Below are 26,053 nucleotides of genomic sequence, written 5' to 3'. Positions count from 1 at the left end.
TTTATTCTTTTTTGTTGGTGGTGGTAACTCTAAATAGCACATAACATAAGGTTCTGAATAGAGAAAAGAGTTGTCAGAAAGGGATTTGTAACTTACACGTAAGTCTGATCATTCCTCCAGGTGGGAATTTTGCTTTAGAGAAGGACCGTGATGAAAGACCTGACCGCATCGAAGTTCTTCCTCTCTGTGCATGTGTTGTTGCTGCTTTTATTGTTATGGATGGGGAATTAATTGAGTTAATAATTTTTACATTCTCTTTGTAACCTGCCTGGATTGTGTGTTTGTTTTTAGGTGTAAGGCTCCCAGAAGTGTGTCCACATTATAGGACAGTCCGAATAATCAGTGAGACCAAAAAGATCCCTTTTCCATGAGCTGAATACCATACTGTTTTATAATTATATTTTTTATTATTTTAGAGAGAGAGCACACATAAGCAAGAGAGAGGGCAGAGGGAGAGAGAGAGGGGAGAGGGCAGAGGGGCCCAGCATGGAGCCCAATGTGGATCATGACCTGAGCCAAAATCAAGACTCGGACTCTGGGGCCCCTGGGTGGCTCAGTCAGTTCAGCATCCTACTTTGGCTCAGGTCATGATCTCACAGTTCATGGTTTGAGCCCCAGGTCAGGCTCTGTGCTGACAGCTGACTCAGAGCCTGGAGCCTGTCTTCCGATTCTGTGTCTCCCTCTCTCTCTGACCCTCCCCTGCTCATGCTGTCTGTCTGTCTGTCTCTCTCTCTCTCTCTCCCAAAAATAAATAAAAACATTAAAAAAACAAAAGAAAAAAAGACTCGGACTCTCACTGGACTGAGCCACCCAGATACTCACCACGGTGTTTTTTAAATATTTGGAAAAGTTGGACAATGCCATTTTGTCAAGTCCTGATTTTTGAACAAAATGTTGAGAATGGGACATTCTTCAATAAAAAATAATTCTATGTATATAATGTAGTACTAGTCATGTCATAAGCACTAAAGCTAGTTTTCCCTAATGATACCATATATGGGGCGCCCTCTCTGTTCCAGGCATATAGTAAGTAGCCTTACTGCGTTCTGGGTACTTCGTGGGCATTTACCACTCTAAAGATGGGTTAGACTACATGGATTTTTAAGAAAGTTTGACTTTTAAGAAATTTTTTTAGTAATGAAATTTTACTTAAATTTTGTACTCTATACCATATCTGTGTATATTTCAATATAAATGTAACATTTTAATTACCGTCTAGTTCCCTTAACACTTTTGGAGGATGTGCTGCCTGTTTCTTCTTTAGCTTCTCTTACCCTAACACACAGGTCTGTAGGCTGGTATCTGTGTACCCTCGTAGGAGCCTCATCCACCTTAACAATGACCCTAGGAAGTAGTTATTACTGTGTCCTGCTGTATAGGAGGTAGGTGGGGCCCAGAAAGACAAAATCACTGTGTCTTGAGAATATACAATTATATTTATAAGGTTCTGGTGGCACAAATCAGTTTTACCTGATTTGAGGATCTGTAGCAAGTAAGGAGGAAGTGTTTAGACTTTTTTAAGGTAATGGATGGGAATGAGTATCAAGAAGTTCTGTTGAGTCTGCCTACAGAGTGGATCCCGATTTCGTCTACTGCTTCCCATGATGAGTGCCGTCAAGCACAGGGGTAGGCTCGCTGGCCTTCCTGCTTCCACTTTTGCGTTTCAGCCCCTTCTCCTCACAGCAGCAAAACATTCTTAAAATTCAGTCAGACTGTGCCACTTTTCTGTTTGGATCTCTGTTTACCCAGGACGTTCTGGTTTAAGCCAGTTGTCCAGGTGTAATTATTGATAGCACACTCTGATGCTCATGGTGTCCTAATTTAGGAAAATCATGTCTACCAACTGAAAGCCTTTCAGTGGTTTCCATCCAACTTAGAATCATTCAGGTTCCTTACAATGGCCAGTGCTACACTGCATGGGCTGCCCTTTTCTCTGCCCTCGTTTATTTCAGTTTCTTTCATTGTCATCTCACAGTTTCTCAAGCCCAAGTCTTTGCTGACCAAGAGTGTTTGCACATGTTCTTTCTTCTACCTGGTACGCAATTTTCTAATCCTCCCTTCCCACCTCTCAGTGCACTTTGATAAGAGCCCTATAATCCTTGAGGTCTCAAATTCTGGGTTAAAGTGTCACCAGTTTGAAAGGTATTCCTTGACATCCTTGCCTAATGTAAATGCCTTCTGTGTTATAGATTATTTCATCAATCTGGGTTTTTTATTTAATATCATCTATTATGACGTGTAAGTCTTTCATTGATTGATTGATTGATTTGCTATCATAATGGAAGATCCTTGAAGACAGAGACCATGGCTGGGTTTTTTTTCCCCCCAATATGGTACCCTAATGCCTAGTATAGTACATAGTACCATAGTAGGTACTCAGTAAGTATTTGTTGAAGAACTGAATAAAGACAAATGCCAAAGCTTGCTTTAGTCTTGCTTCTATAGAATATGACAAAAAAATAGCCACCTGTTCTCTGTTGAAATTTCTTTGCTAAAATCAATACTAACTCACTTTTGTTTTTTTTTTCCCTAACTCACTTTTGAAGTAAAAGAAATCAATTTCGTATCAAGAGCTTGTTTCACCACAAATATAAAAGAGAGAAAATCTTTCAAAAGAAGGGAGGGAGAATAATTACAGCGTAACAAGCACAAACCTTGTGGCTTATTCTAGATTTCCTCATCATTGTCAACATATTTAATTCATCATACATCTTAAAGTTATGGTTCTTCTCTGTCATTCAACAAAATTGTTGATAACCAGGATCAGCTAGTTCACTATTTGAGAGTAAATGAGAAGAAAGTAAAAATACAATATTTAGTGTATTATTTAAAATTATGAATTTCTAATTGGAAAAGTTTTGTTTTTTTTGGTTTTTTTGTTTTTTGTTTTTTGTTTTTTTTGAGGAGCCTATATAGTCTGGTTGTAAGGGTAAAAGCATTAGGAGTAAGCAGGGGACTTTGCAAGGATATACATAACAAATACATGTCAAAAGTCTTTTTTTTTAATGTTTATTTATTTTTGAGACAGAGACAGAGCTTGAGGTGGGGAAGGGCAGAGAGAGAGGGAGACACAGAATCCAAAGCAGGCTTCAGGCTCTGAGCTGTCAGCACAGCTCAACCCACGAACCGTGAGTGAGACCATGACCTGAGCCGAAATCAGACACTTAACCGACTGAGCCACCCAGGCACTCCAAAGGTCAAAAGTCTTAAATGCTGTTTTAACAAAGTAGTTTATAAAGTCAGATCAAAACTTCTGAACAGCTAATATAGCTAAACATGTGTTTATCCAACTATTATTTATCTACACATACATAATGGTTGCACATTTAACCTAAGATTATGTTGCTTTGAGTACTGCATTTTTGTTTTATTTTACTTTATAGCATAGCTTTGTCTTCTGACACAGTATAGTTTCCATATTTTCTCCACAGTACTTTATTGTTTTAATGTTTTATATATTTTTGAGACAGAGAGAGACAGAGCATGAAATGGGGAGGGGCAGAGAGACAGGGAGACACAGAATGGGAAGCAGGCTACAGGCTCTGAGCCGTCAGCACAGAGCCCGACATGGGGCTTGAACCCATGAACATGATGAGATCATGACCTGAGCCAAGTCAGAGGTTTAACCGACGGAGCCACCCAGGCACCCCCTCTCCACAGTTCTTTAGACCAGGGGCTGGCAAACTGTGGCCTGCGGGCCAGATCTGGCTCTTTGCCTGTATTTGTAAATAGAATTTTATTGGACCATTATGACGTTCACTTATTGATATATTGCACAGGTATTTTTATGCTACAGTGGGAGAGTTGAGTAGATGTGACAGAATGTGTATGACCTGCAATGCTGAAAATCTTTATTATTTAGCCCTTTTCGGAAAAAAATTGGTTGACTGCCGCTGTAGACCATATGAAGGCAGAGACTGTGTCTGATCTAGTCGTCAGTGTTCGTCCTCTTCATGCCCTGCTGGATCCTGACCAACTCCAGAATCCTGTCGGAGGTTTAAAAACCTGAAAGCCTTTATTCCTATTTCCATAACCATTGTACCAAATTTGGAACATCTTGTAAATTTTATTCAAGCATGGCAAAGATAAATCCTACTAGTCTTATAAAATTTTCTTAGCTGTGCATGTGTGTGTGTGTGCACAGTAAACTGATGGAAACAGATTTCAGAGCAAAAACTAAATTTAATATTATAGAAGTGCTCATAAATTACTCCTCTAACAAGCAGGTTTTTTGTTCCTCCAATTTTGACATTTGCCATTTATTGTTAATTTTTATCTGAAGCCTTTCACACCTTAGTAAAGTAGATTTGAAATGTTTAGACAGTGTCCATCACATATTAAAACATTTTTCTTCCAAGAGGAAGCATAATAGTTTATTCTTTTAAGGCTGTTGTGACTTAAATGCATCTTTTTCTTCCTGTTTCTTGTTCCAATATAATTAAATAATAGATTTTATTTCATAAGTTTTCAAAAGGAATAAATGGGAAATTATGTTCAGCAGACTTGTTTATTTTTTTTCCATGCCCTTCTAAACTTTAAATGGGATCTTTTCTCTCTGTACTAAAGGAAAGTGAAATAGCCCTTTCAAATCAATGTTCTTGGGAAATGAATGTTAATTAAAAAATATACTTCAACAGAAACATAACTTTTCCCTAGAAAAATCTGATGGTTAAATCTTAGATGCTACTCTGAAAATAATGCTAAGATTTTTAATAACCATTCATTTAAAAATCAGTGCCATAAAATGTATATACATAGTAAAGTATAATTTAGTTGCCAACTAGCCCTTATCAAATAAGTTTTCATTTTTATACCACGAGAACCTTCTAAAAATCATACCTTCTCTTCATTTGTTTGTCTTCTGTGTTATATACACTTATCTTGTTGAGAAATAGTTTTCTCTTGGTGTTATAAAAAATAATGGCAGATGTAGAGTAAAGAAGTCCTGATGCCCCAGACAAAGTAACTACTAGAGGATTCTTTCATACTTACATAGATTGCGGTAACTATTTTACGTATATTTAAAGCCAAAAGTGAACTCGGACACTTCTCAGCTGGTATCATTTAGTGTTTTTAAGTACAAGGAGGTAGAAATTATTAACTTGGTTGACTCTTTTTATCCTTGTGAAATAATCATTTCTGATTATTATGAAAACTAACATAAAAACAACAAATAATACAGTTTTATAATATCAATAGCATCTCTAATCATTAGGCATTTTATTTTCTTTCATTAACAGTTTCTGTGCCTGTGTATGTATGAATGATTCGTGGGTGTTGTACCTTCAGCCCTTTCATTTTGGTTTTACAACCTGTCATACATGTTTTTTAATGCTAGTAAAACCTGTACAGAGAAGAAAATGTTTAGATTGGGGGAGGCGGGGGCAGTACAATGGCTTGAATAATGAATTTGAATACCCTCTGAGCAAGCCAGCTAGCAGTTTCTCTGTCAGCCCAAGAAGACAAATTTTAGACTATTTGCATAAGAAGTAAAATTCAAGGGGAACTCAATTGAAAAATAAATTTTGGATATTTTGATCAGGATATATATGTATATACATTTTTTTAACCAGTATCAAGCTTTATTAATATTGTCAAGAATACAAGCAATTAAGATGCACATATGAAATGAGGAGAGGGCTGGGACATCCCAAATTATTCCCCCAGATCTTTTTTTCCCCATATCAGACATAAGCTCTTTGACCCAGAATAATAGACGATGTGGCTAATGAGGTTTGCATATCATCTCATGTTGAAGATGTTGTGAAACATCTTTTTTTTTTTTTTTTTTTACTTTCTGTCCTTGACGGAATGTATTAAATAAGCAAACACCATTTTTAAACATTTTCCTGGTTGTCCTTGATAATCTGATGAAATTATGGATCGCCCCTCCCCCTGTCCAAACAATATTTTATACATACTTTCAGAAAGTTCTTAAACCCCAGGATAAATTTTTTCAGTGACAAAATATTTACCTTATTAAACCCTTACCTTTCAAAAACCTAAAGACACAGTTTGAACATATTAACCATATTAGTTTAAAAGGGATAAAGTTAATTGTAGCAAATTTGAAAGATATCGATATAGAAACTAAAATAAAAATCACTCATGATTTTCCCATCTGGATAAAACTACTCCATGTCTTCATGTGTTTTATTGTCTCCTTCTGTTAATAAAATTTTACTGTGATAAAATTTCTATTATTACTGTACTTGCAATTTGTATGCTACTATTTAAATTTAAAGTTTATCATGAGTCTCTCCTGCTACAGAATATCCATAAAAACATTTCCTTATGACAGAGTAACATTCTATTGGGAGTAAAAGATCTCCTGTCAATGGAAGGATGTTTTTTATTCTCTGCAGCATATTCCTGTACTGCTCCCTACAAGGGAGTAAACCAAGGAAAATTCTTCTCTTTCCTTATTCCTTTATTTTGCTGGAATACATGGTCCATTAGCTTTCTAAGAAAAAGAGTCCATGATTGTGTGTTAACTGTACTCAAAAAAATAAAAGTCCTAAAAAAATAAGAAAAAGTAAAAGTTCATGAAGGAAAATTTTCATATAATTTCACATCTTAAATTACCTTACTCAACCTGCAGAGGTTTTTGACAGTTTGCCTTTGTGCAAAAACTTTTAGGTGAGAAAGTATTCTGTGTCGGGAATTTGAAGCCATTTCTCCATTACTTTCTGATGTTGAAGGTTGTTGTTGAGATGACATTCTAATTATTTAACCTTTGTATCTGAACTGTTTGTCCCCTTATTTCTATAGGTTTCTAGTATCAATTTTTTGTCCTCAGAATTCTAAAATTTCACGGTGATACATCGAGAATGTTTATGTGACATGCATCCCACCCTCCCCAGGCTGCTTTTCTGACCTTACCCATAACCACTCTCCTTTCTAGAGCTGGGTCAGCCTCCTTTCTGTTCCTCTACCACGTCCAGGAACGGTGTCGCTGCAGAGCCTTCACATTTCCAATTCCCCCTGCGTGGGATGTTCTTCCAGAAATCCATGGGGCTCACACCCTGATTGCTGATTTCTGCTCAGAAATGAGTACTTCCCTGTTTAACCTTTATCAAATAATAACTCACAAGTATCCCTTCAGCCCACCTAATCCTGCTTACTCTTTTCTTCACTTCTTTTATTTGTTTCACTTTTTATTGTTTATTATATGTCTCCTGAGCCCTAAAATATAAGCCCTGTGACCATGTGAACTTCATCCATTTTGTTTGATGTTGTATCCCAGCCATCGAGATTGGTGCCCAGTTCTCAGTAAATTTTTGTGAATGAATTAATGGTGACTTGGCATTCCCTTTCTCATCCGTTGTGTTGAACAGTTAGTGCATTTCGTATGGAATCTTACATTCTTCAGTTCTGGGAAGTTTTCTTCAGTTATTTCTTTAGATATTCCTTTGCCCCATTAATCTCTTCCAGAACTTCTGTTTGGGGATGTTAGACCTGTGTTAATCATCAATTTACTTATCGTTTCTTATTTTTAGTTTCTTGTCTTAATTGCTTGTACAGTATACTAGGCTAGGTGCTTTGGTGAAGTAAAAATGCAAAGTGAGTTTTTTACCTATGGTTATTTGTGAATTTATAATAATTACTTATTATTTTCATGAAGGAAAATTTCCATATAATTTCACATCTTAAATTACCTTACTCAACCTGCAGAGGTTTTTTATTAACCAATTAATCACCATTGTCCACTGTCACAAAAGTAAACCATTTTTGATAGTTTTTCCCTTCTAATTCTAGGTAGTTTTTTCCTAGCTATTACTGTGATAGTATATAACTGAAAAAATTATTTAAACAAATACAGAGCACAAATATTGATGGGAATGGGGAGGCACCAGAATCTGTAAGTATATGACACCTGAATAAAATTGGTTGATGAAAATTCCCCTTCCCTACAAGGAAGCAGAGAGAAGGACTTCTCCTCAGGCTCTGGGGTAGTATTTTTCACATTAACTCCTCCTACACACATCCTTTGGGACAGAAAATGGTGAAGGTACAACAGGAATGAATATTTCTTGAGAATCTGTTATCAGAAACTGTGGCAGACACTTTGCATTTATAATTTGACATAGTCTTACACAACCCTGAAGCACAAGTGTCATTCCATCCATATTAGAAATGGGGAGCTGCAGATAAGACCTAGTAATTAGCACAGGATCATACTCCCAAGGTTAGATCTGAAACACCAGCTGATGACTTTGAATTTTATTAAAGTCTTAATAGCACGTTCAGACTTCAAAAATAATTGCCATGTGTCTAAGAGTAGATCTCTTGTGGAACATACGATTTTTTTTTCTACTCCAAAAAAACAAAAAACCTAAGAATATTTACAGAAATTTATTAGAGACTTTTAAAACTCCATATAAACTATATTAAACTGCTAATTCTGTCTGAATTGTGTAAAGTGCTGAATGTTGATTGGTCAAGTTACTCAGTTTTACATATGTAAATATTAGTTTCTATGAGGAAACTACTAAATATTAGTTTATATGAGGAAAATGGAAAAGATAGCTGACTAACTTTGTGGGATACAATGGAAACAGGGAGTTACTGTCTGACAGACTTGTTCAAATCCCATTCAGTGTTCTGAGCTGCTACTGCCTTATCTATAAAAAAAACCCTATAAAATATTAATATCACTTAACTCGTAGGATTTTTGCAAAGATTAGAAAAGCTAACAATTTTTAAAATATATAAAATATGTCAGGCATCTTGTATTATATTCAGTAAATGCTAGTTTATTTTCTTGTTACTCATATTATTGGTGCTACCCTTCCTTAAACTAAATGTTGTAATATAAAATTATAATGGCCATCGCTGGATCACATGATTTATTTATTTGGAGAAGGACACTTCCCACCCATTTCTGGTTTTAAACTGTCTGAATAGAAGGACTTTTCAAAGGAGATGAAAACATCCTACTTCTGCTTATTCAGGGGGGAAAGTGGCCCCTCATAAAGTTATCTTTGAGAAGTCTGAAGACTCATTTGATAATGGACATCTAACGTTTGTCCCTCCAGGCTCACTTTTCACCCATCCTCCTCTTCTGTACCCTGGAGACTCACCTCCTTAGACCTGTCTTGCCCTCTGACTTCTTGAGTGTGGTCAGTGAGAGGCACCAGCAGGAGAGCTGAGAGCTGGGTGAATGGACGTAAGGCCTACGTGGGCTGGGTCCCTGGCAGGTGGGCGGCCCCCCCTTGCAGGCTCAGGTGGCGGCTGCCTGCCCCTTAACCCTCTAAGCCTAGGTTTCCTAATGGTCTCTTGTGGCTCTTAGAGTCAGGAGGGGACCACACTCTCTCCCTTGTGGTTTCCCTAGACCCTCCCCACATCTTCACACATACTTTCTGTTTAAACTCTTCTCCAAGTACCCAGTTTAACTATGCTATCTTTTTTTTCTCCAAGCCCCTGACTGATAAACTGATATATTCAAATACGTATCAGTGATCCCATATGGGTCATCCACAAAGAGGCTTCAGACACACATACATTAGCTGAGATTCTTCTGGATAGATTGTAAAATTGTGGTTTTCTACAACTTCTGATTAGAGTGGGAGGCACAATTTGATTTACCTCTCAGCTAGAAATGTCATCGTGGCTGGGACCTAACTGGGCTAACTCCAGACGAGTCCGGATATTTTCTTTAGACATTTAGATAATCGCAGCAGTGTCTTTGAGACTCTCTTAAGATTGTAAAGAGATCTCTACAAAACAGAGTGATAAGAGGTCAGCTGGCTGAAGTCCTACAGTGTTCGCAGAAGCACAGTGGAAAGGGGATGATTAGGTCTGTGCTTGAACTAGAGGAGACCTCAGAGAGGTTGTGGCCCCCCACTTGCAGTCTTTGAAGGACATGGGGCTCTGTCTTCTCCATGTTGTCTGCTTTCTCAGAAGGCGACTGTGTGAGGGCTGTTGGACGGCTGCACCATGTTAGCCCCAGGAGAGTGAAGCTCTAAAGAATATCCCAGTTTCAGTTTAAGTAACAAATCTAAAACATTTTCTCTGCGTGCCAGATTACCAGTAGACTCTTTTTTTCCCCTTCATATAGAGATTACATTTTTCATCTTCTAACCAAGAACGAGTCATTCCTAAGCAATATGTTATGCTTTTATGATGCCTTTTAGTCCTCCAAGTGTGCCTCTACCACGCTGTTTTATTTTGACCTTTGCAATGGCCTGTAACTGTAACAAGATCTATACTATAGCAGCTTCTTGGGTTCTGCTTAATAACCTTTTTAATTCTTGAGTAGAATATGGGACTGACATCTGAGCCCAGGAAACCTGACTTTTCACTGAGTTTTACATATACTACATCTAATTTGATAAATACTATATACAACATTGATTGGTTTTCCTATGCAAGCAGTGTTTGAATACAAAATTTGAATAAAGGCTACTTTCTCTGACAGGCTGAGGGGGAAGTATATACAAATTATCTCTGCTCATCATATGATAAAAGCAAAGGGCAGATTAGAATCAGAGATCAATCTCTCATATGCATTGGTAATTGCATTGCTTTAATCCCATTTTGCAACTGACTTTGGCTTTCAAATGTTTCTGGAACTATTGGGTAGGATGCTGGAATAATTAACTCTATCACCTGCTGGTTTGTGTACCATGGTGAACATTATTGTAAAATCAGTCATTAATGCTAAATAATGGTCCGATGTCATACTCCCTTCCACATTTACACAATTAATTTAATTGGTTGCTATTTCCACTGGTATAACTAAGTGGATTTTTTTTTAAATGACTCCCTCCTGCACCTCCCCTCTTTGAGCTCTTTCTCTGTATTTCTTCTCTCATTGATGCAAGAATTTAATTATGGAGCCAAAAGTAAACTATACCTAAGGTTAAATACGAGAACCAGAAAGAAGAGCCAGAAGGATCATTGGAGCTCATTTGGTATCCACTTTTCTTTAGTTCCCACTTGAAGAACCTGAGGACCAGAAAGAGCAGCTATTCTGTTTAAAACTATATCTTCAAAAATGTATGCACACGAAGACATGCATTATATTTCATGTTGGGGTGATTCGACCTGAGAAATTATTACAGAAGTTATTGGCTCTCTATAAAAAGAAGTCTATCTAGTTTTTTCTCTTTAGATGAGAGTTACTTTTCAAAACCTTGTTAAGAAAGTGATTCTAAGGGCACCTGGGTGGCTCAGTTCCTTAAGCGTCTGACTTCAGCCCAGGTCATGATCTCGCGTTTTTTGAGTTCGAGCCCCGTGTTGGGCTCTGTGCTGACAGCTCAGAGCCTGCAGCCTGCTTGTAACTCATGCTCTGCCTCTCTCTCCCAAAAATAAACATTAAAAAAATTATATAAAAAGAAAGAAAAGTATGTATTTTGTAAGCTACCAAAATTTTTAAAAATGCAACTGTATACCCTTAGACTTTTAAACTGTTTCATTTTCAGTTATTGAGTAACTGAACAATCGCTGTGTAGAATGTTGAGCAAATCAAGATCTACCATCTTTCTACAATTTGAATGTATTTTAGCTTAAGTAATTAAATGGTATTTTAGTTTTAATAGTTAAATAGTTAAATAATAGTAACTATAATTATTTAATAGTATAGTGTTTAAATTATAATCCAGTTTAATATGGTGGGTAAGGTATAATACAGACTTGTATACTATTTAAATTATAACCTAGTTTACTACTTTAATTTCAACTTAAAAAAAATTCCAGTTAGACCCCTGAGTGCAAACGTATGGTATCTGTCCTTCTCTGCCTGACTTTTTCACTCAGCATGATGCCCTCGAAGTCCATCCGCTTTGCTACAAATGGTCATAGGTCTAACAGGAGAAACCCAATGGAGGACCAGGGGGAGGGGAAGAGGGAAAGAGAGTTGGGAAGAGAGAGGGACACAAACCTGAGAGACTACTGAATACTGAAAACTAACCAAGGGTTGAAGGGAGAAGGGGAGGGGGAAGAGAGGTGGTGGTAATGGAGGGGGCACTTGTGGGGAAGAGCACTGGGTGTTATATGGAAACCAGTTTGACAATAAACTATTAAAAAATAAATTAAAAAAAAGAAGGTTGCTCATGAATAACTTCTATTCAAAATAGTTTAAAACTTTCAAATGGTTATTGTTCTCATTTCATATTTAAATAAAAGTAGCCAAAGAATTGATTCCTTGTCAAGTTTGCTATTCTTATACAATAAAAGCAGTCATTGTTTATTGGACATTTTTAAAGCTTTGCAGGCTTATATTGGTTGTGGCTTGGTAATTCTTTAAAATATGTATATAAATAAAGATGAATTCTTTGAGTCATGAGATACTGATAATTATAGCTTTATCATATTTTTTAAAACTTGACTTAACTGTGTTTGACTTACCATTCTAAAAAGAAGAGTTAAAATGAAACTCTCAAGAGTTTAGGCACATCTTTTATCAATTTTATACTTGTTTATATTTCAGACGTCTAAGACAGTGGAAGACCAGTCACCAACAAAGAATAAGGAGATCATATGATAGGAAAATACGAAGTCATGTATCTTACATTTATAGTATCCTGAATGTTAACTGTATTTAGTTACAAATCCATTTCCTTTCAAACACTTGCTTAGCCCTCAGTCCTTAAGCTGTGTCTGCATGAAGCAACCGGCTTGGATGTTTTGATCCAAACCATTTTTATTTTGGCAACCATTTCATCACCAGCAATGAAAATGTTTTGAAAGGCAAATAAATGTTTTTATGGGTAGACTTTCTATGCAACATAAGGCTTGATTTAGTGATCAGACCTTCCTGTATTCTGAATAAGAAATTAGTCTTAGAAAGATGAATGGCTTGATGTTAAGCATTTATTATTTAGTACCAGTTTTGTGTACCTGGACATCTCATAGGATTTTCATGAGGGTTATAGAAGACAAGAAGCATAGGACAGTACACTCAATACACTCAATAGGAGTTAAACATTAAAAAAGGAATATCAGTTTCTGCTTAAACATGGGTGATATATGTGTTTATCTCCAATCCTTCTGAAACCACACGAAAGGACAGCAAAATAACTAAAGAGGCATAAATCTGCAAAGACAAAATGGAAAAAGATTAAATAACAGGTGAGATATGTCAAAAAAAAATCATGGAAATTTAAAGATGGATAGAAATGCCAAAAGTTTAGAAGATCTGAGAAAAATAAAAGTTTGGCACCTGGAAAGGATCAGGATAGAAGGTACCGCTGAAGAAAGAGGTCTTATGTGGATGAAAAATAGGACTGGTAGAAGGTCATGAAACAGTTTTGTCCCAGTCCCTACCCCATATAGACAGTCAACTCCCCTTTTGCCATTTGGCAAAATAGTGTAGATTTACTCTGTGGAGGGGTTGAATAAAACAGAGTTTGGTCTTAGAGACCCTAGGAACAAAGACTACCAACATTCAATCATTAAACATTTTAGAAAGAACCCAGAAAACAGAAGAAAGAAATTTTCAGAGTGATACAGGTAAATTTGCCAGACATTAAGGATAGGAACATATGAGTTATAGTATCCCAGTGAATACCAAGAAAATATAGGAAGAAAGACCCCCACCAAGGCACAGCCCCATGAATTTTGAGAATTTCAGGTATGGAAAAAACAATACTAAAAGTTTTTCAGAGGTAGAAAAAAAGTCACACGAAGGCTTAAGAAAAAAAGAAGAAAAAACTCACTTCTCAACAGCAATATTTTAAGCTAGAAGACAGTGGAGCAATGCCTTTAAAATTCTAAGGGAAATGATTTTTAATCTGAAATTCCATACCCAGTCAGTTTACCAACTGAGTATGAGGGTGGCTTAAATGAACTTTCAGAAATACTAGATCTTTACATTTTTATTGCCTTTATACCTATTCTCAGGAAACAGAGGTAGTTTTTTAGCTATAGCCCCACCACTGGGAGAGGAAGATAAGTATTGTAATTTGAGTCCCTTCTATTCTCGTTTTTATTCTGCCTGTTTAAAAAAAAAATTCACTGTTCTTCAGAGGAACATAACCTAATCCAGAGCCCTTAAAAGGTATCATTCACAATATCTCAGATAAAATCCCAGATTCCTTTAAATATGAAGAAACAGGAAAACATGACCAAACCTCAGAGAAATAGACAAAATGAAGACTGACTCCAAAATGACCAGATGTTGATATTAGCAAATGGGTTTTTAAAGGAACTATTATTTCTATGCTCAAGAACAAAACAAAAAAATCTACCAAAATAATGAAGTAAACTACGAAAGAGCAAGAAATAGGATCAAGAAAATAAGAATCCAAAAGGAATAGTTGAAGAGAACTCCAGATGAGATGTCGCTGAGGGAAAACAAACACAATGAATTTGAAAGAAATCCTTGAACGTATCAAATCTTTCAAGGACTTTGTGATGAAACAGTGTTTGATTCACAAAAAAAAAAAAAACACAGAAACAAACCAAGGAAATGATTAACTATAAGAAAAATATCTTTTAAAGTTGTAAAAATAAATTTGCTAATAGTAGCCAACCTATAACAGTGTTTACACACAGTCATAAAAATATAAACACAGGGTATTAATTTTTTTAAAAAATATAGATAAGATCCAGGGGGGAGGAATGAACTAGCTAAATATGAGGCTTTGAGAACAGTCCATCTTTATCTTCCATAGTAAGAATTGATAGAAGCTGAAAATAAAAACAAGCATTGTAAGTTTACTTCAGTTACAGAGGTAAAAAACAGACCAAGCTAGACAATTGAGATTAGTTGCCTTTTGAAGCAGAATTACAGACTGGAGAGAGGACTGTCTCATTATAAATGAGATAATTTATATCATTTATATATTTATATATTCATTTATATAGTAACTGTCACTGTAAAACTTAGAGTATTATTTGGATTTAATGTTACATACATTTTAACTTAAATTTTTAAATTACATGCTTACAAGCACAGTGCTTGGTACAAATTAGGTACTCAATAAATGGTAGCTATATTTCCTAAGATTATTAACTCTCCTAATAGTCATTAGAATCATTGATTACCCATTTCAAATGAAAAATATGAAAAAAATGTAATACATATGTTAAATAGATATATATATTAATATACATTATATATATATACAGAAATACAATATACATTTTATATATATTTGAACATATATATACACACACACACAAGTCTAGGGAAGTTGTTTGATATATCTGATCTTACGAAGTTACATGCTAGTACCTAGAATCCAGATTTCCCAGCACCTAGTTCCTTCAGTCACAACATGAAGTTTCAGAGAGGATCTTGGAGGTTTTCTGTGGCTGAGAAGTGTGGTTGTACGTAGCGCTTTCCTTCCATCATTTGACCTAGAATCTGGCCTGGTAAATAGTGATAGACCAATGGGTAGAAATACAGACAAATAAATCTTAGGCCAGGGACAACCTAGCTTTTCATAACCTAGCTTTCAGCAGCTCTTGCCTTTTATTATTTATTTATTTTTACTATGTATCCTCAAAAAGGTAAGATCCAGGGATTTAGTCAACACCCAAAGGAAAGAGGTACAACAGAAGTGTGGTTACAATGGAATACTTTCAGGATGTTAATAATTGTGAAATTATTTTTGTAATTATTTTAAAACCTTTTGCAAGTAGTTCTCAATTTCTGTGGGTCCTAGACAAATGGTACTGATTTCATCTAGCCCAGTTCATTTATATTATAGATGAGAAAACTGGCAGTTGTCAAGGGGAAATGGATTGCCAACATTTAGCACACTTTTATAAACCATCTGTTGGAGATTGGTGGACCTGGGCCTAGAGATATTATCAGAGTATAGTTGGGAAGTGAGAGTGTTAAGTAACTGTTTGAAGAAGATAAAGAAGAAACTTGTTTACAAGTGTAATTAAGATACTGAGCATGTAAGTTTCATGCCTAGAGTAGGTAATGAACACTACTGAGTAAAAATAATCATAGAATTTTTTCTTTGAGAAAATTATTTTGAAGTCTATATGTTATTTTTTAAATTTTTAATTGCTTATTTTTGAGAGAGAGAGACGGAGCGTGAGCAGGGGAGGGGCAGAGAGAGAAGGTGACACAGAATCTGAAGCAGGCTCCAGGCTCTGAGCTGTCAGCACAGAGCCCAATGCAGGGCTGAACCCATGAACTGCAAGATCCTGTCCTGAGCTGAAGTCAGACGCTGAACCAACTAATCCACTCAGGCGCCCCTTGAAACCTATATTTTAAAGAAGAAAGTGCTGCATCTCATAAGGAATCTATTTCTCAAAAAGAGTACACGAATTTCTCATAATTTGAGTATATAGTTCCATATTAGAGTTCTCCAGAAAAACAGAACCAAGATATGTGTTTGTGTGTATATTTGTGTGTGTGAAGATAGGCAGGTAGGTAGATGTGTAGATAGATCGATAGAGAGGAAGGAAGGAGTTGGCTCCCATGATAATGAAGACTGTGTTTGTGCTATGGTTGGCAAGCTGGAGACCCAGGAGAGGTGAGAAGCAATTCTAGCCTGAATCCAAAGGCCTGAGAAACAGGCGATGTTTTAGTCTGAGTCAGAAGGCTCGAAAAGACTAATGTCTCATTTCAAGGTAGGCAGAAGGTGTTCCATTCCCTTTCTTTGGTCTTTATGTTCTTTTTCTTTTAAGTTTTTATTTAAATTCTAGTTAACATACCGTGTAATATTAATTTCAGGTGTACAATATAGTGATTTAACAATTTCATATCACCCAGTGCTCATTCCAGCAAGTGCACTCCTTAATGCCCATCCCCTATTTCTCCCATCTCCCCTACCCACCTCAACCTCTGGTAGCCATCAGTTGTTCTGTATAGTCAAGAGTCTACCTCTCGGTTTGCCTCTCTCTTTTTTTCTTTTCCCCTTTGCTCATTTGTTTTGTTTCTTAAACTTCTGCATATGAGTGAAATCACATGGTGTTTGTCTTTCTCTGACTTATTTTGCTTAGCATAATACTCTGTAGCATCATTCATGTCATTGCAATTGGCAAGATTTCATTTTTTATGACTGAGTAGTATTTCATTATTTATGTATTACCACCTCTTCTTTATCCATTCATCAGTCGATGGACACTTGGACTGTTTCCCTAATTTGGCTACTGAAGATGATGCTATTATAAACATCAGGGTGCATGGATCTCTTTGAAGTAGTATTTTTGTATTATTTGGGTAAATAGTAGTACAGTTGCTGGATCATAGGGCTGTTCTTTTTTTAACTTTCTGAGAAACCTCCATACTGTTTTCCAAAGTGGCTGCACCACTTTACATTCCTACCAACAGTGTTAAGAGGGTTAACATCCTGGCCAACACCTCTTGTTTCTTATCTTGTTGACTTTAGCCATTCTAACAGGTGTGAGGTGATCATGTTTTTTTTTTAAGTTTGTTTATTTATTTTGAGAAAGAGCACGGGAGAAGGGCAGAGAGACAGGGAGAGAAACAATCCCAAGCAGGCTCCATGTTGTCAGCTCAGAGCCTTACACAAGGCTCCAACTCACAATCCAGGAGATCATGATCTGAGCGGAAATCATGACTTGAGCTCTAAGCTTAACCAACTGAGCCACCCGGGTACCCCAAGGTGATCATTTTCTATTTAGTTCTTCAGCTGATTGATTGACGTCCTCCTACATTAGGGAAGGCAGTCTACTTTACTTATTTTATCTATTCACATGCTAATTTCGTCCAGAAGTACCCTTACAGCCACACCCAGAATAATGTTTGACCAAAAGGTCCGAGAATCTTGTAGCCCCATCAAGTTGACACATAAAATTAACCATTACAGATGCACAGCACTGTGAAAATAGAATTGAAATTATTGGAATTTAATTGTAGAATAATATGGAAAAAACACAAGAAATATGATGGGAATGAAGGTGTAGAGAAATCTGTGAGTCAGTCAGGCTGTAAAGACACATTGAAGTCAGGTAATAGTGAGGTCTCATAGATCCTAAACAAGAATTATGGACATCCTATTTGAGCAAGATCATTTGAGCACTTACATCTGGATTGCATCACAATTTGTGGAGATGTTAAAATTTCCTGGATTGGTGCAAGTACTGTGGAAGTATAGAGCAAACTAAAGAACCTGAGAAGATTAAAACAAAACAAACTCAACAGAGGTTAGTGAAAATGTAGCAGAGGGAGAAAAATACAACGAGTTTGAGTATCAGTGTCATTGACTGCGATGAGAAATTGAGAAGAGATTTGTTCAGGGGATCAAAGATGAGACATTTCAGATGAAATGTAAAGTTTAACAAAGAAAGTGTCAAAAAATACCTAAATGCAAACATGATGAGTGTTAATATGCAAAAGGAACTTTTATCCTTTAAAAAGTCCTTACAAATATATTATTTTTATATAATATTATATATATAGCTATATATAATATTATTTTTACTTTGAAGAACAAATAATATTTATCAGGAAAAAATGCTGTAAATGAGTTGTTCTTGTGGTAAAATAACAATATCTTGTAGCACAATATTTTTTAAGTTCCAGATAAATCTCTTAAGGTTACTGTGACCATACCTTTATCCATATGGTTAAGAAGATGTATACTCATTCTACTTGTGATTGGTCTTAAAGTACTTATCTTCTCTGTTATTTCTTACATAGTTTATATCACAATTAAATGTATACTACTTTCATTATAATAAAAAAGTGTGAAATGCACTATTATTTCAGGTTATGCAAATTACTGCCAGAAATACTTAACATGCAACAGAAAATATTGAAGTACAACTTTGATGTCATTTCACAGATTAAGAAATTGGGGGGTTTCTTAGAATGTAGAATCAACTTTTCTAACACCGAAGTTATTAGGATTATTTTGTGATTTTTGGTTTCCTGGCTCAATGAAGTGCGTTCCCATTAAATGACCAATTCTGAGATCAGCATTCTGTGAAACTGGCCTGGCAAGCTGCTAACCTGTTTTTTAAGCTTTAAATTGTTCTTGGGTTTTATTTTTTAAATGTTTGCTTATTTTTGAGAGAGAGAGAGACTGAGCATAAACGGAGAAGGAGCAGAGAGATAGAGGACAATCTTAAGCAGGCTCCAGGCTCTGAGCTGTCAGCACAGAGCCCAACACAGGGCTAGAACCCATGAACCATGGGATCATGACCTGAACCAAAGCCAGACTCTTAAAACCAACTGGGCCACTCAGGTACCCCTTAAGCTTTATATTGTTAAAGAAGAGTTTCTTTACTCTTTCTGGTAGGCATAGAAAAAAAATTTCTAGAAGGAAGCCATGCGTAATACACACTTTAGTGTGATCACTGTAATTAACTGTTAAGATTGCTCTCCTCACTTGGTAGAGAAGAGGAGGTCAGAGTTTGGGAGAGGTAATTTTGGAGCATGGGACGCATCAGGACAGACAGCCTTGGTAAAGTAACACAATAATTACTTTTAGTCCCAAGAAATCACTTTGTAAAGGTCCAGAGCATCCTAGGGAATTCTAGCAGTGCCAGTTCTAGTTAGGGTACAAGTTTAGGTGAAGGAAATTAGTGCATTGGATAAATAAAAAGTAAAGTTTTCCTGCTAATTATGACAGCATATCGTGACATAAATTCCAGATCCCTACAGGACTTGTATTCTGGTTTTCAAAAGTGCTTTTTAAAGTGTCTTAACTCAATTATGTCTTTATTTTCCATTTTCTATTTTTTTCCTGGTTAATAAACTGACATTTTGGAGAGGATTATAAATACAGATATGTAGGGCGGATAAATGATTAATTGGGAAAACTCTTCAGGGAGTTTAGGGATATGTACTTATCCTGATCCTTGTTAACGTAAGTGAAATTCCTCCTGTCTGTGTAGTACTTCACTGCTGTCACATCACCACCGTCCTTCATTTAAGAAAATACGTTACTTGACAGGGCTGCCTCCTGGCTCAGTGTATGTTGTCTGTGTCCAGACATTTAGATGGATACTGAGCCCATATTGTCCACACTGATTGTGTGTGTTTTATACTATGGTAGAAATGTTTTTTCTTTGAAAAAAACATGTGTACACATATTTCCCTGACACTCTTGCAGTTTTTAGAAAAATATGTTCACATTTTTCCTGCTGAAAACTTGTAGTTTCTTTCTGGGTAGATACATCATCTTTTTAAAACCTTTCCCCTAAGATTTCTTTGTGAATGGTTCACAGTTAAATTTAAATTTCTATATTTAGGTCGAATTATGTTTATATACCAACCACCAGTATCCAGGAAATTCAGTGGTAAGGCTGACACATAGGGAGTTTATAGTCTATTTTGTAGTCTGTGTATTTAGACAAGGTTTGAAGCTTACTTAGCAAAATCGCTTGAACATTCAAGCAGAATTTCTTTAGTACAAATGCACTATTTGATTCCTTATAATTGTTAAGATAACAGTGTGTCACTTTTTAAAGATTAGTTCTCAGGAATATGTTAGATGTATTCCCTTCAAAGAAAAATCCATTTAGGAACAGCTTTTATATGTAAATATTGTTATAATACTGGATAGAGATGGAGTGGTGCAATCACCATGGTTTGATCAGATTTGGAAGAAGTTACAGGCACATACTTGTAGTGTTTTCTCCAGTATCTTTATTTTTCTCATCTGGACATATTTATGTTCCTTCCAACTAATCAAAATACGAAACCGATTTTGCCTGTGCCAGAAAATAGAACTATCATTTTTCACATTCTTTTATTTTCCAGGTCATTTTCAAGTAAGATTGTGTTTCTAGGACTTCTGAATTCCAGAAAACTCTCAACTTTGTAGATATAAGGGCCCAGATGAACCTTTCAGGGGGAATCTAACTTTTCATGCAGTATGTTTTGTGTTGGGCATTCCAGATACAGTTAACTTTTTGTGTGCATGTGATTAGTGTGGAAAGAAATTAATGCAGTCCGGTATTATGATTTATGGACTGAATCCTTTGCCCACTGAAGACTTGCCAAAACTAAAACTATTTTTTTCCCTTTGGATATTAGAAACAGCTACTGTTTTTGTTGATCTTTTAAAGTTCTGAATGGGCCTATTTCAAATCATACCAGCATGGGAGCACAGATTAATAATATACTTATTCAACGAGTGATACTGAGTGAAACCATTGCTCACATGGATATGAGGATAAAATTTCATAAAATTATTTTCAGGTGCATTAATGCATTTCTGGAAGCTGCACGTGATTTTTCTCTTGCGTGAAAGAAATCAGGGATTTCTGTTTATTGTACCAGTTACAGGTGGGCTTATAAGTTAATTTAATTGCTTTTTTTTTTTAATTTTAAAACATACGACATTTTGCTTTTAAAAGCAGTAATGTGATTGCCAGATTATTCCGAAAGGTTTTTAACTCTTAGTATATTTATCTCCCTTGAGACCTCATGACTGTAGTATATTTAATTTAGATTATTGAGGGAAAAAAATCCTAAATATTCTTTGTTGTTAGTTACAGCAAGCTGCCGAAGTTTCTCAGCTCCGGGGAGCAAGAGTCATCTCTGCCGAAGACCTTCTGTTTTTGATGCGCAAAGATAAGGTAATACAAAATAATTTCATTGTATTAACATGCCGTGTTTGGTGCTTTATTCACATATATTAGGAACTGGGCCCTTGTTTGTGCTTTCAAATTGGAATACAACTATTATATGTTTTAGTCTTCATAGTTTGCTCAAAAAAAATGGTTTACTGCAAGATCTTGCTGTTTGTTTTACATGAGTCAGGCACTTATGTAAAACTATGCTAGCAACGACTTCTCACTTATCCTTACGTGTCTATTTGGACATTTTCATTGCTACATAATATTCACTGCATATCATTTGTGTGTGTTGTTCTAATAAGTGGGGTAGAACTAGTGGCATCTTTTTTCTTTCTAATTTTCCGCAGGATTACAGGCTTTCCCAGGGCTTGTTTCAAGGTTTATTCTGGGAAAAATAAATCAATCAAGATGAGTGTTTCAGTAGCATGAACATAATAATGGCTAGAGGTTTTGTTTTTCTTTTTTATGGTTAAAGGTTACCTTTATTACTCTTTGAACTCTGGTATTAAATAAAATACTTAGGCTGCTATTTACGAGTCTCTAGCTATCTTCCATGAGCAGCAGGTTGAAAATATTTTATGCAATTTCCCATGTTTTTAATAAAAGTGTCATCTGAAGGTAACCTGTGCAGAAGCTAGCCGAATAACCACCATGTGTCATGGGAGCTGCTCCCCCAAATGAGCAGGCAGCACTTAGTTTCTCACGGTCCATCTCATTGCTCCATTGATTTTCACTGGCCTTTTCTTTACACTTAGCCATTTCTTTTCCACCATTTTTTATATGCCTGTGGCTCTGTTTTTTATCAGAAGACCTCCGGTCCAACCTTTTGGATAACCTTGTTACCACCCTTTCCACTGTCCAATTACTTTATATCTGTTGAAGCCTTTTCATTCTGATTGACTGAAGGTTGACTGAACTTAAATCACTAGTTTCTCATCCTCAAACAGTGAGATCCAGAGATGTATAAACTGCACCTTGGCCAGTCAACTATTAAATTTTATAAGCTCTTTTATTAACTCTTTGATGGTATGAGGACTATAAAGGAAGAGAAAAGAAATGTCTCCACTATCAAGAAGCTATAATCTGGTGAGGGAAACCTGTATGACTTGGTTGAAGGAGCGGAATTTTGAAGTGTGCTTTAGATGAGATACTGTAGAATTTGCCGAAGTGGAGATCTCTGTAGAATGGACCAAATGCAAAGGAACTAGCCAAGATGCTGGTTCAATAATCAAGGCAAAATGTGATGAGCATGTTGGTTCCAGAAGCGGATAGGAAGGAAGAATTTAGAGCAATGGGAAAGAGTACAAACATGCAGGTTTTGGTGAATTCAGTACACTTGGAGAACCGGGAAAGAATAGACCCCATGCAGCAGTGGTGCTGTGAGGAAGGAGCGTGCTGTTGGCAGAAATGCGGACCTGGAGCCGAGGTCCCTCATGAAGGCAGCTGGGGAACAGTGCAGTTAGCATTAGTACTTGACAGAGTATGTCCAATCCCCTTTTCTTTTCCATGGCAGAGGTAAAGAGGTGCGTGCGTGCACACACACACACACACACACACACACAGACACACACAGAAAAGTCCCCCTTGATGCTTTTTCCTGCCGTTTGGGAAACTCAAAAAAAAATTTTTATAATAGTTTATTATCAAATTGTTTTCCATATAACACCCAGTGCTTCTCCCCACAAGTGCCCCGCTTCATGACCATCACCCCATTCCCACCTCCCCTTAAGCCCTCTGTTCATTTTCAGTATTCAGTAGTCTCTCATGATTTGTGTCCCTCTCTCCCCAATTCTCTTTCCCCCTTGGCCTCCCCTGGTCCTCCATTAGGTTTCTCCTGTTAGACCCATGAGTGCAAACATATGGTATCTGTCCTTCTCCACCTGACTTCTATTGAAACTACAGGAACATAACACTAGTTGACAATGCTCCTCCACTTCCAGAAGGACTCTTAACCAGAAACCTTTCATTGACTGCAAACATAGCTGCAGGATGATAGCTGGCAGAGTTCTCATCTTCCTCTTCAAGATAATAATTGTATTTATATGCTGACATCTTCCAAACAGAATTAAAGTAGTTTATGTAGGTGTAATGTAAGACAAAATTAAATCTAAGTATTGAGTGCAATCAGTGCAAAGAGAAAAGAAGGGAGCAGAAGACACATATGTGGGTGCATGGTTTTCTCATGGGCATTCCAGGTAATTTGCAAGCTTTGTTTATTGACTGCCTACTGTGTGGTACCTGGCAGCTTCACTCATGCTTCCATTTATTCTTCACAGGGGTCCTGTGAGGTAGGTACCTCACTCAAAATCATAAACAAAGAAACAGGTTCAAAGGTTATGTGCTACTTCTGGCCCTGCTAAGCTCTAGTTGTAAGACTATTCTTAACTTCAGTTCCCTGTATGTGAAAAGGAGATGATTAAGTTTGTCTGTATTTCACGGTTGTTGAAAATATCAAATAAAATGCACGTAAAAAGAGCGTTTGTGAAATGTGCTATGTTTCAGCCATAAGTAGGAATCTTAAACCTGAAGTTCAGGAGTCAGTAATACTACATTCTAAGTGTAAGCACACAACGATTACAAAGTATTATCAGTTACTTTTAAAGGTCAGCAGTGTTACGGTCTTTTAATGAACCTAAAGAACACCGTCAAGACCCAACTATCATTCAGCAGCTTTGAGTCCCACTAAAGTATGTTTCTCAGAGTATAGAAAGTTTTCCATAAATATAAAACATAAACCAACTTTTCTAAATTAAAAAAAAATCTCCAGAGAGCAGAAAGTGATAAAAAGGAAGGTTGCTTGGCATCTTAAAGCAACTGTCACAAAATCCTTGTCTAGATGTTTATCAATCACTTCAAAAAGTAAAACTTGGTCTTGAATGTGTACAAAATTTCATCAAGTCAGAATAGTTAGCTTAATATGAAGCATGTGATATTTATCACAGTCTTCAGGAAGAATTTAAAACTTTTTATAAGACCAAAAAAATAAAAAGCCACAAACAAAAACAAAAAAACAATTACTGCAATACTAGAGCATTTGGTTCTTGCAAATGGAAAGTGCTTTAAAATACTGGGTGTTGTATGTAAGCCAATATGACAATAAATTATGTTTAAAAAATGAGTTAAAAAATTACTTGTGTCTTAGCTTTTATATTTAATATGACACCTTTTATTTATGGTAGTATGTTGAGAATTGCTGTATTTTCCCCAATGATCCTGGACGCAAGTTTATTGAATTTAGTTATCATTGTAGTCTGTTATCTGTAACGTGAACGTATGTATAAGGTTTCTTATTTCATACTTTTAATAGAAAAAACTTAGAAGACTGCTGAAGTACATGTTTTTCCGAGACTACAAATCCAAGATTATCAAGGGCATAGATGAGGATGATCTTCCGGAAGGTAACGTAAAGAAAAACGCTAAACGGAGAGAGACATGGCACGTGATGCCATGTCTGGGTAGACAGTCCCATCCCAATAGAATGGATGTGCTTCTCTTAAATAATGTAGCTGAGAAATTATCCAAATATCTATTTAGTTGGCAGTTAAATCTTAGGATTTTCTATTTATATGGCTTCATATAATCTGGAATGTCAGTTCTTTTCATCATATGGCCTGTTTTATATCAGAATGCCATGAAACTGAGAAAATCATGTTGATTCAAAACATAATTGATCTTAGCAAGCATAATTTTTCTGTCGTGGGTGTACGGAGCCAAAACTATTATCATATATATCTGAAATTGACACATGGGTTTTTCTCAGTTCATTATAGAAAGTATCTGATATGTGGTATGACGTGAAGTCACCTCATTCTGGTGTGTTATTTCTGTACTGTTTGAAATCTTACCAGCGGACTAACAACAGAATAGCCAATTTTCCTTATCTGATTTTCCAACTCAATTTTCCATTTCAGAATATTTAGAAAAAAATATTAATGTTTCAGAATCATAGTTCTATGCTCAAAAAACTATCAATAGAATGCCCCTATGACCCAGCAATAGCACTGCTAGGGATTTGCCCAAGGGATACAGAAGTGCTGATGCATAGGGACACATGTACCCCAATGTTCATAGCAGCACTTTCTACAATAGCCAAATCATGAAAAGAGCCTAAATATCCATCACTTGATGAATCAAGAAGATGTGGTGTACACACACACACACACACACACACACACACACACATACACAATGGAGTACTACATGGCAATGAGAAAGAATGAAATCTGGCCATTTGTAGCAAAGTGGATGGACCTCGAGGGTGTCATGCTAAGCGAAATAAGTCAGGTGGAGAAGGACAGATACCATATGTTTGCACTCATAGGTCTAACAGGAGAAACCTAACAGAGGACCATAGGGAGGGGAAGGGGGGAAAGAGAGCTGGGGAGAGAGAGGGCCGCAAATCATGAGAGACTATTGAATCATTTAAATTTTCTTTTGTGTTTGTGTCATATAAAGTTTTAAAATAATTGCTGTAACATAGAAGATAAAATTCTCAAATACAGAGGAGGGACTTTGAGAATGGTTGTATGAAAAGTGTGGTCAGCTCTTTGCCCAGTGAAACACATTTAATTGGTGAAAACTTTAAAAAGTA

General features: G+C 36.3%; 1 protein-coding gene across 3 annotated transcripts in view; it reads left to right on the top strand.

Moving 5' to 3' along the window:
* SUPT3H (SPT3 homolog, SAGA and STAGA complex component) overlaps nt 1–26,053 on the top strand; it is a 498,445-nt gene that overhangs the window by 322,664 nt on the left and 149,728 nt on the right. For all 3 annotated transcript variants that reach the window (XM_029945224.1, XM_029945222.1, XM_029945223.1), the window contains exons 4-5: nt 21,376–21,462; nt 24,770–24,860. In XM_029945224.1, the coding sequence (XP_029801084.1) occupies nt 21,376–21,462; nt 24,770–24,860 (178 nt within the window). The remainder of the gene's footprint in view (nt 1–21,375; nt 21,463–24,769; nt 24,861–26,053) is intronic.

The sequence above is a fragment of the Suricata suricatta genome, chromosome 7 (genome assembly GCF_006229205.1).
Source record: "Suricata suricatta isolate VVHF042 chromosome 7, meerkat_22Aug2017_6uvM2_HiC, whole genome shotgun sequence".
Lineage (NCBI taxonomy): Eukaryota > Metazoa > Chordata > Mammalia > Carnivora > Herpestidae > Suricata > Suricata suricatta.
This window is presented reverse-complemented; position numbering and strand designations above follow the sequence as displayed.